The sequence below is a fragment of the Bidens hawaiensis genome, unplaced genomic scaffold (genome assembly GCF_021521415.1).
Source record: "Bidens hawaiensis isolate Kalapana, Puna unplaced genomic scaffold, B.hawaiensis_p1.1 tig00002759_1, whole genome shotgun sequence".
Taxonomy (NCBI): domain Eukaryota; kingdom Viridiplantae; phylum Streptophyta; class Magnoliopsida; order Asterales; family Asteraceae; genus Bidens; species Bidens hawaiensis.
This window is the reverse complement of record NW_027491149.1, coordinates 892,333-910,197: the sequence shown is the minus strand read 5'-3', so window position 1 is coordinate 910,197 and position 17,865 is coordinate 892,333. Positions and strand designations below refer to the sequence as shown.

General features: G+C 37.8%; 1 protein-coding gene across 1 annotated transcript; it reads left to right on the top strand.

Moving 5' to 3' along the window:
* Positions 1–8,262: 8,262 nt before the first annotated feature.
* On the top strand, positions 8,263–13,903 carry LOC143620981 (uncharacterized). Its single transcript, XM_077092529.1, has 3 exons — positions 8,263–8,677; positions 13,749–13,812; positions 13,876–13,903. Exons 1-3 carry the CDS (start codon positions 8,263–8,265, stop codon positions 13,901–13,903), a joined length of 507 nt encoding a protein of 168 aa, XP_076948644.1.
* Positions 13,904–17,865: the final 3,962 nt, after the last annotated feature.

The following is a 17,865-nucleotide window of genomic DNA, read 5'->3' as shown; positions in this document are numbered from 1 at the left end:
GCAGCCACGACTTCTTCTCCTCCGTAACCCAAACCGCGTATTGCACGCCTTTACATATTAAGCTCACCTCCTCATCGATTCTACCCCGATAACTAGTAAGGATAAAGCACATCCCCGTGGAATTATCGGTGGACTCCCAACTAAACTTTGACGGCCACACGATCTTCCCAAACAACTCCCCAATTTTTTCATACACCTTAGGATCCCGTAGCGTCAGTGGCACCCCAGTTACCTTCACACCAACAACACGATCTAGTGCGATATCTTGACCATCGCAAACCGCTACCGACTCAAAATAGGACCCCCAAATCTCAATTTTCTCACGGACGAACTCCCTGGCAGATTTGGCTTCTTTAAAACTAATTAGCACAGACAGTCCCCCCCACATATGATAACGCAATGTTCTCGAAACCAGCCTCTTTGAGAATCAATCTACAATCACATAAAGCTTGCATATCTTTTGCAACCGCAAGCACCGTCCGCTGCCGACAATTCTTAATAATCGGTACCTCCGGTTCATCCACCTCCACTACCTTCCGTGGAACCCCCTCATTTTCGACCACCGCCTTATAAGACCTTCCCACACTTCTAAATTGTGCCTGTTTTACTACCTCCGGAATTGCCGACGACGCATTAGTCTGTCTCACCTCCGGTTGTTTCGCCCCTTTCTCCTCCACCTTCCTACCGTTTCTGTCGAACTTCGCCAACCTTACGTCAATCTTGGCATTTGAAACAATGATCCTATTTAGCTTAACCAACAGCTCTTGCCGATCTACCACTCCTTTGAATCGGACAAAACCAAACCAGTTTCCCCATCTATCTAGTTTCCTTGCAACATATGCATCCGAGACCGTCCCCAACTTAAGGCATTCTGCCTAGAGTTCTGTACTTGTGGCTCCTTCCGGTAAGTTTGACACGAAGAAAGTAGTCTCCCTGGGTTTCCTCCGCCCCATTCTACACCACAGTATCTTAATGAAAATATTTAAGTAATATTGAGATTTAAATAATAATATTATAGTTTACAAATAATGTAGAAAAATAAGATAACGTGTACAACTCACATTGTTCAATCTTTAAAAGAGAATAGTAGACTAAACAACTTGAAGTAACAAAATTCATTGCTCGACCGTAGGGAAGAAATATACATATATATGATAAATTATATAGGTGACAAGGAATGTTTTAATTTTTAAACCAATCGATTTCCATGATGAGTAAATATTATAGGTGTCACGCCTCAACCTAAGGCGGAAATAACGTTGCGTGAGCTGATTGCTCACAGCTTCAAGTTAGTATCATGCAATAATTTAAAAGTGACAATATCTATTAAATTAAATTAATTTAATTGTTCAAATAAATCAAATACAAAGTACATAATTCATATAAACAAGATAATTCAATATCTAAGTTATACCAAGTCTTGATTTAGTCTTAAATACGTTTCTGCTAACATAAGCAATCCTAAATTCTTCACCAAATCTTGCAACTAGTTCAAATGATAACCCGCGTATGCTTAAAAAATAGAAATAATGTTGTCAACACGAGGTTGCGTGAGTAGTAAATGTAACATCCCAACTTCTAGGAATAATATCAAAATATTATTTATGTTATAATAATAATAATAATAATAATAATAATAAATTTTTTGAACGACCAACAAATTTTTTTATTAAAACTAGCAAGAAGCTAGAACCGCCAAATACAACCACCAAAACGAAGGCAAAGAGTGAAAATACAAACTAAGCCTCTCCACCAAAAGCAAAACCATACAACACTAACAACGAATTTATAACCGAAACCTACACCAATCCTCCCAAGTTAACCCTCTTTTTTTGGATCTAATCTAGATCCAAAGGTAACTTAGAGATTTAATCTCTTCGAAATGACTTTGAAAGTGAACCGAGGCCCCATTGTGGACAAGATCATTTCGTTTCTTCCAAAGACACCACATTGTAACTAGACAAACCGCATGAAAAGCTTTAGCTTTATCCTTTGGAGCCGACATATTCCTATGAAGGTCCACTAAATCTTGAACTCTAAAAGCATAAATTAGAGGTACCTTGCACCATTGGGAAATCAAACACCACACCGCTTGAGCTACTTCACACAAGAAAAGAATATGATCGGCCGATTCCTCCTCCATACCACAAACCGGGCACTTGGTTGAACTTACCGGAATGTTCCTCCTTGCCAGAGCTTCAAAGGTCGGAAGTCTATTGAGCACGGCTCGCCAAGCCACAAAACCCACCTTTTTCGGAATCCAATTGTTCCATTCAAAAACATAACCGGGCTTGACTAATTCTTTCTCCACCAATATGCTTTTTAGATTGCGGACCGAAAACTCACCTGAGGGGTCATCGCACCAGAACATTTTATCATTACCGGGCTCAAGTAACACATGTTGACACATAGTTAGCATCTCCCTAAACTCCTCCAAGAGAACCGGACCCACCGGGTTTCTACTCCAATCCCATCTTCCACAAATTACCCCATCCACCATGAATAATCGATCAGCCACCGTGCACCTCTTCGACTTTTCAATTGAAAACAAGTTTGGAAAAAGGTCTTTCAGTTGCCCAACATTTAGCCAACAATCCAACCAAAACCATGTGTTCTGCCCATTTTTCACATCACTTCGAATCATCTGATTTAACTCTACTCCGGTCTGTTGAAGATCCAACAAAACTTTACCAATATGCCTACATGGACCAGCCCAAGAGAGTCTAGCCGGAATACAAGACCACGACCATGATGAGTGATGAAAGGACCATATAATCTTCCACCAAAGTTTACCTCGTTCGTTCTTAAACCGCCACCACCATTTAGTTAACAAAGAAAAAAATATATGGAACATAATATGTACTTAGATGAAGATGGGCCTAAGGTTCATGGGCTTAGGGAGTATAAATACCCCTTAAACACTAAATCCTTTCCATCTCCATCATTCCACACCTTAGCCTACACCATAAAAAACACACACATAATCCAAACACTCTCTACACTATTCTATTCAACGATCCAAGACCAACCAAAGGTAAGAAATCATTTATCTCAGCTGACACAACAATTTAGAACCCGACACCGCAGCACCGGGATGCCGAATGAGCCGTTTGAATCTAGATCTAGCTTTATTCGGGTGTTTAATCAACCAAAAAACGAGCTTAAGGGTCACCTTAGCTCAGATTTGGACACCCCACAGCTACCTGGGTCATAAACGACCAAATTTCGGCCAACCATGGCAGTTAACGGTGGCTGACGGCGCCAGATTAGAGGAAAAACCCTAAAAATGCGAAATAAGAAAATTGGTCTGAACATATAGGCCGTATAAGTATGGGCGTATAAGTATAGGCCGTATAAGTATACATAGAATGTACATCGTGCATGTATGTAAGCCGTATATGTATACGCACCGTATATGTATTATGCCATGTAAGTATATGCACCACATATGTATATACACCATGTATGTATGTGAGCCGTATATGTACATGTACCGTATATGTATCTATATGTACCACACATGTATGTGAGCCGTATATGTATGTACAGTATATGTGTCTATGGCATGTATATGTACTGCATATGTATATATAGCGTGTATGTATGTACGTGTACCGTATATGCATATATAGCGTGTATGTGTATATAAGCCGTGTATGTATGTATACCATACATGTATATAACGTGTATGTATGTAAGCTGTGTATGTGTATATGTATATAATATATATGTACATATGTATGCCGTGCATGTGACATATATGAATGTATGTATAACGTGTATGAACGTATGCCGTATATATATAAAACGTATATGCATGTATGACGTATGTGCATGTATGACATATATGTATGTATAACATATACATATGTGAGAAAAGAATATGGACTTGTACGGTATACACTAAGAACAAGGAACTAATTAATAATGGAAGGTAATGTTTAAATGAGAAAGACATATAAAGAAGGGCCAAGTACGTAAACGAGCACTAGAGTAGTAGTTAACTTATGTGCCTTATTATAGTCAGTCGTGCATAGCTAAAGAAGGGAATTACAATTAACTCCGAACGTAGCAAAATCCAGGTGAGCTTCTAGCCCTATTTCCTTGTTATGTTTTCGGGGCTGTGTGCATACTCGATGTGAATAGTTAATACACTTACCTTAAGTGGTAAGTGTATGATATGTGATTGCTGTGAATGATGTATGAATGATATGGAAAAGGTTAAATGTATGCATAAAGTAATATATAAATATATAAGGAAAGGTATGTATGGTTGTGAGATGAAATGTTTGTGTGGCTAAACATGGAACATACCCTAATAATATCCGCGAATGTAGGGAACATACCCTAATATTATCTGCGAATGTAGGAAACAGACCCTAACAATATATGCGGATGTAGGGAACATACCCTAATAATATTTGCGAACGTAGGGGACATGCCCTAATAATATCTGCGAATGTTATAATGCGAAATGCTTTTTAAAACGTATAATTAATTATGTAAGAATGAAGGTATGAAAGAATGAATGTAAGTAAGTAAGAAAGAAAGGTAACATAAAGTATGTTATATGTATCTTCGGATATGTATATATGTAAGTATGTGAATGCATTGTATGTTGTCTGATTAACTAGAATTCACTCAGCGTAACTGACTTTTATTATGCACGTAGGTGAGTAGGATGAGACAGATGGCTTGAGGAAGGACACTTGGAAGAAGAATAACGAAGCTAGCATCTTAAGACTTAATTAATAATTCTTGAACTTAAGGAAATGATTTATATTGTTTAAATTTTTAAGACTTATGTAATATATGTTTGAAGTTTTATATTCCGAGAAAATTTTAATTAACTCTGATATTTAGAACTGTGTTTACGAGTAAATCCAACGCTAGAGTAGGGCACCGGGACCGGGGCCTTACAAGTTCGTATCACAACATAAGTTCGAGAGAATTAAGCATCCTACATGCTTAGACTCGAACAGAGAATGCGGCTTAAGTAAGAAAAGAAAGAAGATGCCAGTTCAAGAAAGCCACATGTCACTCAAGCAAGCTAAGTAAGGGTACAATACATGATTAAGCTCATGTGTAATGTAATAATATGTAAGAAAGTTAGCTTAATTGCTTGGGATAGGATTATTTGATTGTCTGTGGATTGTGATTGAATGGTTGAATGCTTATCTGTTAAAAGTAGAACCTAGCACAATTAGACTCACAAACGGAAGTGTATAGGACATGGAGAGTACCGTGATCAGCTAATCACAACTGGCCACTGTTATTACATGTTAGCCTTACTATTCTTGTACTAAATAGTCCCTTGAGTGATGACGTTTGTTTTTCTATATAGAATACGAATGGCTGGAGCAAAAAGGGTTGTTGGTCAAGGAGGTCATACGGGACGTTTTGGCAGGCCCCGTATTGTCCGAGAAGCTTTTGAGGAACCAGTTAATAACAAGAGGGAGGAAGGAAGTGCAACTGCACAAGATCAGGGCAACAATGAAGGGTATCAGCTGGATCCTACTGTACAGGCTGCCATTGCTCAAGGTGTAGCTGCTGCAGTGAAGAATCTGCAACCTACTAAGTCTGCGAAAAGCCATGCAAGGACTGCTGATAAGACATGGGAGAATGGTAAGAAGGATGATGAGAATGAGAAAGGTGACTCGAGTGAGGTTAAGTCTGTGAAAGTTGGTAAGGGAATGAGGGGTCGAGGTGGGTGTAACTACAAGTCGTTCAAAGGTTGCGACCCGCCGAAGCTGACTGGTTTAGGGGATGCCATCGCTACCTTCTAGTGGATGACAACAATGGACAGGGTTATCCAAATCAGTGAGTGTCGTCCGGATCAAGCGGTGGGTTATGCTACCCGGTCGTTTGGTGATGAGGCTATGTTTTGGTGGGAAATAGTGAAACAGAGAAGCACTCGGGAAGAGATTAAGGCTATGAGGTTGGATGACTTGAAGGAGTTGGTCGTGAAACATTTATGTGCTGATGCTGAAGTTGATAGGTGAAGATGAAGTTTCTAAATTTGAAGGCGGGTAAGATGACACACCGCGAGTATACTACCGAATTCAACCGCATGGCGAGGTTGGTGCCTGACATGGTTGAAGGCGGTGGACGATGTGGTGTTTGTGGAAGAAAAGAAAGAAAAGAAATGGGTTGTTCCTGCTAAGTGACCCGGTACCCAATCATGGATTCCTAGAGATAAGAAACAGAAAGTGCGGGAGAAGAAGTCGTGTAAGACTTGCGGGAAGATGCACTCTGGTGAGTGCAAGTGGGGTACTGGTTCTGATGTGTGTCAGAAGTTTGGAAAATCCCTTGGTGGGTCAAATGCTTGTTAGAAATGTGGAAATATGGGGCATTTCGCTTAGGATTGTCATGCAAAGTCCACGTGTTATAGATGCGGACAGGCATGTCACATAGCAAGGGCTTGCATGGGTCGTGAAGCTAGAGTAAATGAGAAGAAGGATGCTGACCAGTCTAGGCCAAGGACCAGGGCCTACATGTTGACTCAGGAACAGGCTAAGCAGATCCCAGATGTTGTGACATGTACATTTCTAGTAAACGGTATTTATGCTTCTATGTTGTTTGATTCAGGTTCAAATAGGAGTTTTGTAGCTATGACATTTAGTAAGTTAGCTAATATGAAATTTTACCGTGTGCCTGAAACTTTTAAAGTAGAAGCTGCTAATAAGACCTCAGTTAGGATAATAAAAATGGTTAAGGATTGTAAGATAGAGTTAGAGGGACGTGACTTCCCTATTACCTTGTATGTTATGACCTTAGGAGGGTTCGACGTAGTTATGGGAATGGACTGGCTATCTGAGTTTGAGGCTCGGATAGTATGTAAAAGTTTGATAATAAGGTCAAAACCCTTGGATGGTGGAAAGTTGACGGTTTATGGTGATAAGGAAAGTCCATGGATTAATGTCATTTCGATGAAAAACGTTGAAGGATTGTTAAAGCGAGGGTGCGGTGCCTACCTGGCGTATGTTGTCAATGCAATGGCCGAGACGAAAGAAGTGAAAAATGTTTCTGTTCTGTGCAACTACCCATAAGTGTTCCCTGAGGATCTTTTGGGGTTGCCACCGGAGCAGAAGATAGAATTTTAGATAGACTTAATACTAGGAGCACAGCCCGTCACAAAAACACCTTACTGCCTGACGCCGATCGAGATGAAAGAACTGATGTCCCAACTGCAAGAACTCCTCGATAAAGGTTTTATAAGACCGAGTGTTTCCCCGTTGGGCTCACCGGTGTTGTTTGTTAAGAAGAAAGATGGAAGTATGAGAATGTGTATAGACTATCGTGAGTTGAACAAGCTTACGGTGAAGAACAGGTATCTGTTACCACAGATTGATGATTTGTTTGATCAACTACAAGGTTCGAGTTGGTTCTCATGAATAGACCTTAGATCAAGCTATCATCAGTTGAATGTGAGATATGTAGACATCCCTAAGACAACGTTTCAGACGCGGTATGGGCACCACAAGTTCCTCGTGATGTCGTTCGGTCTAACGAATGCTCCTGCATCATTCATGGATATGATGAATATTGTATGTTGGCTGATGTTAGACAAATTATTTATCATGTTCATCGACGATATATTCGTATATTCAAAGAGCGAATCTGAGCACACTGAGCATCTAAGAGAAGTATTGAAGATCTTGAAGGAAGAGAGATTGTATGCTAAGTTTTCGAAATGCGCATTCGGGTTGCGTGAAGTGCATTTTCTAGGACACGTAATCAATCGGGAAGGGATTACTGTGGACCCGGTTAAGATTGAGGCGATAATGAATTGGAAGACTCCGAAAAACCCGATTGACATACGAAGCTTCTTAGGGTTGGCCAACTATTATAGGAGATTCATCGAAGGTTTCTCCAAGATAGCCGCACCATTGACCGGCATGACCCGAAAGTCTGTAGTATTAAATTGGGGTAGGTTTCAGGAGGAGGATTTTGAGGAATAGAAAAAAAGACTCACGCAAGCTCCAATCCTTGCTCTACCCCGATGGTGACGAGGATTTGGTTGTTTATACTGATGCATCGCATCGTGGGTTAGGTTGCATGTTGATGCAACGAGGAAAAGCGATAGCTTATGCGTCCAGACAGTTGAAAGTTCATGAAAGTACTTACCCGACGCATGGCTTAGAGTTAGCAGCAGTAGTGCATGCTCTCAAGATATGGAGGCATTATCGATATTGTACTAGGTGTACTATTTATACAGATCATAAGAGTTTGAAGTACTTCTTCGAGCAGAAAGAGTTGAACATGAGACAGAGGAGGTGGTTAGAGTTGACAAAGGACTACGACTTTGAAATCAAATACTATCCGAGTAAGGCTAATGTGTTTGCTGACGCGCTAAGCCGTAAGAACGAGGAAATCATTGCAAAAGTGAAGTGTTATAAGTTGATCGTTAACTCAGATCTCTTTGAAGAGATCATCAAGGTACAATATGAGGTGCTCATAGATGAAGGGTTAATGAAAAAAGAAAGAATCTTCGGACAACATAACGAGTTGATGGACAACACTCATGGTGTTAAGACTAGGTTTGATCATATGGGGATTCCATGCCATGGGGATCTTAGATATCGAATCCTAGATGAAGCTCATAAGTCTAGATACTTGATTCATCGGGGATCCACCAAAATGTATCAGGTTCTGAAGAGAGACTACTGGTGGCTGGGTATGAAGAATGATGTAGTAGATTATGTCAGTAGGTGTTTAACTTGCTTGCAAGTCAATGTAGAACACCAGAAACCTTATGGGAAGATGCATCCATTAGAGATACCAGAATAGAAATGGGAACACATCACCATGGATTTCATAACTAAGCTACCGTGTACAACTATACATCACGATACCATTTGGGTGATAGTGGACCGTCTAACGAAAAGTGCTCACTTTCTGGCTATACAAGATGCCATCTCGTCAGAAATGTTAGCAAATATGTTCATAAAAGAGGTTATGGCTAAACATATAGTGCCATTGTCGATCGTGTCTGATAGAGATACTCGCTTTACTTTGAGATTCTGGAAGAAGTTCCATGAAGCTATGGGAACAAGATTAAACATCAGTACGGCGTATCATCCTCAAACCGATGGGCAATCTGAAAGGACTATCCAAACCCTTGAGGATATGCTACGTTCTTGTGTTTTAGATTTTGGAGGAATTTGGGATGATCATCTGCATCTGGTAGAGTTCTCCTATATAAACAGCTACCATTCGAGTATTAGTATGCCACCGTTTGAGATGTTGTATGGCAGACGTTGTAGAACTCCTGTATGTTGGGGAGAGATTGGTCAGAAAGAGATTGGAAGCCTAGAAGTGGTGCAGGAATCCTCTTCAAGGTTTGATCATATCAAGGCAAGAATGAAAGCTGCTCAGGATCTCCAGAAGTCCTATGCTGATAAGTGGCGACGACAGATTGAGTTCAACGTTGGTGACAATGTAATGCTCAAGATCTCGCCTTGTAAGGGGATTATTCATTTAAGAAAGAGAGGAAAGTTAAGTACAATGTACATTGGACCGTTTAAGATCGTCGATAGTGTGGGCGAAGTGGCTTACAAGCTGGATTTGTCTGAAGAGTTAGAAGTGATTCACTATACCTTTCACGTCTCTCACTTGAGGAAATGTCTAGCTGACGACATGTATCACGTGCCATTAATTGATATTGAGGTTGATGAGCAATTAAACTATATCGAGCAGCCTATTGAGATAGTGGACCGTAAGGAAAAACAACTCTGTCATAAATTTATTCCCTTAGTTAAAGTGATATGAAGACACCGAAATGGGTTAGATGACACTTGGGAGGTGGAAGAATAGATGCTCAAGTTTTATCCAGATCGGTTTAAAGTAATAGTTAGGTATCGAGGACGAAACCTCTTTTAAGGAGGGTAGACATGTAAGACCCCAAATTTCTAAGAATAATATTAAAATATTATTTTCGTTATTAGAAAAATAATAATAATATAATAATAATGACAAAATGATGGTGGGTTAAAATAGATAGAATAAAATCATGGACTTAGATAAAGATGGGCCTAAGGTCCATGGGCTTAGGAGTATAAATACCCCTTATACCCCAAATCCTTTCCATCTTCATCATTCCACACCTTAGCCTACACCATCAAAAACACACACATAAGCCAAACACTCTCTACACTATTCTATTCAACGATCAAAGACCAACCGAAGGTAAGAAATCATTTATCTCAGCTGACCCAACAATTTAGAACCCGACACCGCAGCCCCAGGGTGCCGAATGAGCCGTTTGAATCTAGATCTAGCTTTATTCGGGTGTTTAATCAAACAAAAACGAGATTACGTGTCACCTTAGCTCAGATCTGGACACCCCAAAGCTACCTGGGTCATAAATGACCAAACTCCGGCCAACCATGGTGGTTAACGACAGCTAACGGCGCCAGAATCGAAGAAATGACCAAGACGTATATGTATATGTACCGTATATGTATCTATGGCATGTATGTGTATGTACCGCATATGTATATACACCGTGTATGTATGTGAGCCGTATATGTACATGTACCGTATATGTATATTATATGTACCGCGTATTTATGTGAGCCGTATATGTAACTATGGCGTGTATATGTATCATATATGTATATATAGCGTGTATGTATGTACTTGTACCATATATGCATATATAGCGTGTATATGTATATAAGCCGTGTATGTATGTATATCGTACATGTGTATAACATCTATGTATGTAAGCCGTGTATATGTATATAATGTATATGTACATATGTATGCTGCGCATGTGACGTATATAAATGTATGCATAACGTGTATGCATGCCATGTATGTATGTATGTATGTCGTATATGTATGTCGTATATGTATGTACGTATAACGTGTATGAACATATTTATAGAACATATATGCATATACGACGTATGTGTATGTATGACATATATGTATGTATGACGTATACGCATGTGAGCAAAGAATATGGACTTGTACAGTATATACACAAAGAACAAGGAACTAATTAATAATGGAAGGTGATGTTTAAAATGAGAAAGACCTAGAAAGAAGGGCCAAGTACGTAATCGAGCATAAAGTAGTAGTTAACTTATGTGCCTTATTACAGTCAGTCGTGCACAGCTAAAGAAAAGGATTACGATTAACTCCGAACGTAACAGAATCTAAGCATGTTTCTAGCCCCATTTCCTCGTTATGTTTTCGGGGCTGTGTGCATACTCTATGTGAATAGTTAATACACTTACCTTAAGTAGTAAGTGTATGATATGTGATTACTATGAATGATGTATGAATTTTATATGAACGATATAGAAAACGTTAAGAAATTGCATAAAGTTATATATAAATATATAAGGAAAGGTATGTATGTATGGTTGTGAGATGAAATGTTTGTTTGATTAAAAAGAGAACAAACCCTAATAATATATGTGAATGTAGGGAACATACCCTAATAATATCTGCGAATGTAGGGAACGAACACTAACAATATCTGCGAATGTAGGGAACAGATCCTAATAATATCTGCGAACGTAAGAAACATACCCTAATAATATCTGTGAATGTTTTAGGGCGAAATGCTCTTTAACACCTATAATTTATTATGTAAGAATGAAGGTATGTATGTAAGTAAGTAAGAATGAAAGGTAACAGGCTAAGTATGTTATATGTATCTTCGGATATGTATATATGTAAGTATGTGAATGTATTGTATGTTGTCTAATAAACCTAAACTCACTCAGCGTAGCTGACTTTTAGATGCATGCATATGAGTAGGATGAGACAACTAACTTGAGGAGGGACACTTGGTAGAATAATAACGAAGCTGGCATCTGAAGACTTAATTTATAATTCTTGAACTTAAAGACATGTTTTATATTGTTAAATTTTTAAGACTAATGTAATATATATTCGAAGTCTTATATTCCGTGAAAAGTTTAATTAACTATGATATTTAGAACTGTGTTTACAAGTAAATCCAATGCTAGAGTAGGGCACCAGGACCGGGGCCTTATGGTAAAACACCAGTTAAGTGAGATGCAATATATAATATATAAAAGAAAACACAATTGTTCCTGTGAGATAACAATTAAGCCATAACATGTATACAATTTAAACATATAAAAAAGAAAGGACTAAACCATTGCCATGCGAATTGTGCATTGGTTATCGAAATTGAGTTGTCGGTGAAACCATTGTTAAGCGATTGGACACTGGCCACTACAATGGTTGTATGATCATACTATTATGGTGGACCTCTCCGAATGCGGTAAAATAAAGAAAGTAAGCAAATAGCAAGTTAGGCATAAACTGATATACACACAAGGATTAACAGTTGCAGTTGGATACTATATAATAGGTAAATAGATAAAATATGCATATGTCCATAAAAGATTTAAAATAAGTAAAATGGGGAGTGATTACTCACCTTAGAAAATAAGTGAAGGTTGGAATATGACAAGAAAATGAATATTATGAGTCACGCTTGTCGAGATGTATCAACGGGAAAATCCCTAAGTAGAGAGTAATAACGGAGAAATAACTATGTATTAATAAATAGACTAATAGGGAATCGAGATATGAACGGGTATTGAGAGTATACACTATTTTATTTAGAAATAAATTTTATAAAGATTATTAAAAATATATAATTGTAACAAAACCCAATTCTTTTAATTATAAGTATTTGTTTTTCTTTGTTTAAAGTTGTATAATGTTAAATATTTGATTATAAAAATACATTTGTATTATTAGTAATAAAGATTTCTTTTTAAATTAATATTGTAAATAAATTATAATACTTATACAAAAATAAATTCTTTTATAAAATACTTATAACTATATTTTAATATGTTAATTAACATGATAAATGTTAAATATATTTTTAAATCAAAACCTTTTGTAAATATTAAAGCTTTTTTTTTTAAATTAAAATTGTTCACAATTTTTAATAGCTAATATATACATACATACATACATACATACATACATACATACATATATCTATATATGGTTTTAACCAAGGTTCAGAAAAACTAGTTAATATGTCAGTTTTCGATAAGATATAAATAAATTACGAATTTTATAATATTTACAATATTAATTACTGATTTAAAAGGATTAAATAACAAACAAACAAAACTGTTTCCAAAAATTCGTGACAGGTACAAGCTGGGGGGGGGGTGGTTGGGTTCGTATATGTGCCCCTAGTGATTCAAACCTTAACGCGACCACCCTAGCCAACTGGGCTAGGGTGTGGCTTGGTTATAAATTTTGACTGGAAATACTTAAGCACATAGATAAGAACCCAGAAAAGTATATATGAACCCTAGATTATCAATCGGCCAAACCGTTCAATGTTTGGCAGATTAACCATAGGGTTACTCTAATAGAGACAACGACGAACACAACCATATAACGTATTACCTCAATCAATGCTTAAACAAAGGTTAATTTGAATCACACAGAGGCTGGCTAAAATGAGATCAAGAACAGGTACAAGCGGGTCTCGATATAATAACCAACATTAGGGGTTTGATTGGCATGTAATAAGGATTGTATATCTCCGTTTAATTGTATTAAGATGGTCGTTATAATAGCGATTGATTAACGGGCTAAGACGGTGAGGTATATTAAGCAATTTGTATCATGGTTGATCGATCATACCTAATTGCGAGTGTCGGTAGGCCGTTTATGACAAATATAACAAGTAACTGATTCAATTTTCATGCTAACAACGACAATTGCAGCTCAAGAAAACAAAATGGGTCTTCGGTTACGGGATTGGGGCACGAATACGGGTAAACAGGTAAGGTTTGCTGGGAAATGATTATAATATAATAATATATTTACATATTTTATATTTAACCCCTGTAGTTTAGATATGGATGCAAAAGGGGATTAAAGTGTTATTAACAGTGTAAATTGCCTATCTTTGAAAGTTATATATATATATTAACATTAAATAAATATGATAAACAATTAATAATAAAATAATAGTAACTCGATATTTTATTAATAAAATTTTTCGAACATAAAAACAGGTCGGGTAAATGATAAGAATATAGTTTTGAAACATCCGAGTTATAGTATTCCATACTTTTGAGAATTATCATCACGAAATTAAAGAATACTATAACAAAACCATTAAATTTGAGGAAAAGAAAATTTTTAAATATTGTTTAAAACTAATCATAATACAGAACTTCGAATAGTTGAAGCAACGATCCAAATGAAAATCCGACAATGACACTTATATATAGGATGTACCAGTGGCGTGTCCATCATGTCCTTATCGTCTTTTTCATTTGTATCATTATCTCAATTACATTCAATTTTATATTATGACACAATTGTTCGTATTATGATTTCCATGCGAGGACTTGGGTAATTACGTGTCGACCCATAATTACTTAGATCGTTGGATGGTCCACATAACTCGTCCCATTGTGTGGGTTACAAAACATTTGAAATACATGACTTTGAGAAAACAAAAGTTTTAAGGGGTTTATAAAACTAGAAAATCACCAATGTATAAGATGTTTTAAAAGTATAAGTCTTGAAAGTTGTAAGGGATATCTCATTAATAGTTTTTTTTGAAAGACCAATAATATTAATAAACGAAAGGGGGACAAGTAGCAAGAAGCAAGAAGCCCAAACAATTAGAAAAAGTCACAACCGAGTACAAAAGCCCTATAAGCGGAAATTAATAAAGCTAAACTTGAACCATTTCTCCCAATCAAGGCTCGAGACCTTGCCACGATGTTTCACCCACAAGAAGGAAGCGTACTTAATGTCGTTGACCACTTTGGACATATGAAAAGGCACATTATTGAAAATAATGTCGTTTCTGGCTTTCCATATCATCCAACAAGTAACTGCCGAGATGGATTGCACCGCTTTACATTCTTTTTTGTTCTTTATTAAATTATCCGGGTAACCGAGCATCTCCTCCAACGTGCCAAAACTGACCCGTTTAGGAATTTTGACCCAGTCATGTATAATAGTGTATAATAGACCATACCCACTTGGAGACACTACAATTTATCATAAGATGTTGTGATGTTTCAACAAAGTCTCCACAAAACACACATTGTAAATCCTCCAAAATAACCCCTCTTTTGGACAGCTCCCATTTAGTTGAAATGCGGTCGAGTAACAGCCGCCACATGAAGCAATTTATTTTCAAATGAACCCCTTTTATCCAGTAAGTAAAGTCGACAACCGGTATATTTAGATTTATCAATTTCCCACCAAAGGGATTTCACCAAAAAGAACGACCGCGAGTCGTCTGAACCCTTCCATAACCACTTGTCCGGGTTGCGAGTAATATGTAACGAGGATATCAAAGCAATACATACGTCCAATTCAGCAATTTCCCGGGACGATAACCTCTGACTTCGCCATCTCCAAATCCATTCTAGCACATCATTCCTCCATTCATAGCAATTTGCAACTAACACATCTTTCTTTAGTTCCAAGGAGAAAATTGAGGGAAAGAGAATTCTCGGAGGTTGATCGGAAGCCCAACAGTCCAACCAAAAGTAAATATTATCACCCATACCCATTTGAGGAGAAAGTCTCTCCTGTAACTTCAGGTGAGCAAGACTTTCCTCATTAACCAACATGCTAATGTGCTTCCAAGCTCCACCTAAGGACTACTTAATTGGCATAGCCTCCCATTTGTTCCTGCATCTATGAATAGCGGTTATAGTTTTTACCCACAGTGAGCCATTTTCACTCTTAAAACGATTTAGCCACTTGGCCAAAGGCGATGTTTGCAGCCCGTAAACTACCAACTCCGAGACCACCCCATTTTTTGTCTAGAATAATCTTATTCCAGGCGACCCAGCTGATTTTGACCTTCTCTTCCGAACCTCCCCAAAGGATTTTTCTACGTTTCCTTTCCAATTGTTTAAGAACCTTGATTGGAGCTTGAAATAAAGAGAAGTAATATGTGCTCAAACTACCCAAAACCGATTTAATAATTGTTAACCGACCCCCAAAAGACAAGACTTTCGCTTTCCATTTGGAAAGTTTTGAGTCAAAGTTGTCTAAGATGGGCTGCCAATTACGGTAGCGACTCATGTTAGCACCTATCGGGATACCCAAGTGGGTAAAAGGTAGTTTACCGGCTTTACACTTCATGCGATGCGCTTCCCTAACGACCAACGACATGTCAACTTTAACCCCAAAAAGTGTGCTTTTGCTTAAATTTACCTTTAGACCAGATACGACATGAAAACATCGAAGAATGCGGTTTAAATTTTTGAAAGTTTAAAGTGGACCAATCACCAATAAATATCACTTCATCTGCATATAAAAGGTGAGAGATAATCAGCCCATTCCTAGGAGTTTTACAGCCCTTGAAAATACCCTCTGAGCATGCGGTTTTCATTGCGACATGTAACACTTCCATGGCAAGAAGAAAAGAAAGGGTGATATAGCATCACCTTGATGAACCCCTATTTTAACATCGTATTCAGCGGTAGGCGAGCCGTTTATTAAGATAGAGGAACGAGCCGAGGTTAGAGTGGCTTTAATCCATGATCTCCATCTGTTTGGAAAGCCCATTTGTGCCATGATACTATCAATAAACCTCCAATTTATCGAGTCAAAAGCTTTGTCGAGGTCAACTTTCAAAAGCATTATCTTTTTATTAGCCTTTTTGCACCAGGTTACTAATTCATTGAGAAATAGTGCACCTTCAGTAATATTTCTACCAGAAACATATGCGAATTGTTCTTCACTAATCACTGATTTTAAAACCAATTTCATACGGTTTGCAAGGACTTTGGAGATTATTTTAGGAATACAACCAATAAGGTTAATGGGGCGGTACTCCTCGATCCTTTGCGGGTCGTTTACCTTTGGTACCAGCGTGATAAAGCTCGAGTTGCAACCTTTGCTTATTTTAGCATGCTCATGAAAATGGTTCATAACTGCCACAACATCACTTTCAAAAAGATCCCAAAAATTCTTTAAGAACTTGAAGGTAAAACCATCCGGGCCCGGCGCTTTTTCTCCCCCGCACTCCCATGTCGCCCTTTTAATTTCTTCGCTGGTGAATTTTGAAATAAGAATATCCGCTTCATACGAGGAAAGTTTTTGACATCTCATTAATAGTTGAGGTTAATAAAATGGATTGTGATAAATGATAATAAGGAAATAAGATATAAGTAGGCTTTAATAAAAATTTACTTAAATAAAATTAGCTTTATTCATAAGATAAGATATGCGAAGGATAAATAGTTCAAATTGAAATAATTCATTGCCATAAAAAGCGTTACAATTCATAGTTGGGAAAAAGACAAAAATAGATTAAGATAGGATAAGGAAAACAACAAAAGTCTTCGGAGTTCTTGGGTAGCTTAGTTGATTTGACATGAAGCACCTTGAGGAGTTGCATTCACGAGAGCTTGAGCAGAAGAGGTAGGTTGACTTGGAATAGCTTGAATGGGTTGAACTTGCTTAGCAGGGGCTTGAGTAGAGTATGCTTGGTACACTTGAGCTTACTGGTGCAGGGTTTGATAGAGTTGGATTAGGTAAGGTTGACCTTGATTTATGGTAGGAGCTTGAAGAACATGATGTTGATGGGTTTGAATTTGGTGAGCATGGGTAAAGTAGTAGGGTGCAGTCATAGTTTGAGCTTGATGAGCATGGATAAGTTGAGGGCACGTATTATGGAGATGACTTGGGTCTCCACAATGATAGCAGGCACGGGTATTAGGAACACCGGGTTGAGCATGTGGGGAAACTTGTGCATTAGGCGGGACACGAAAAGTGTTAGCAAGGTGGTCATAACGATTGCATGTAGTGCATAGTCGGCAAAAGGATTGATCAAAGTGACGATGATTACACTTGGCA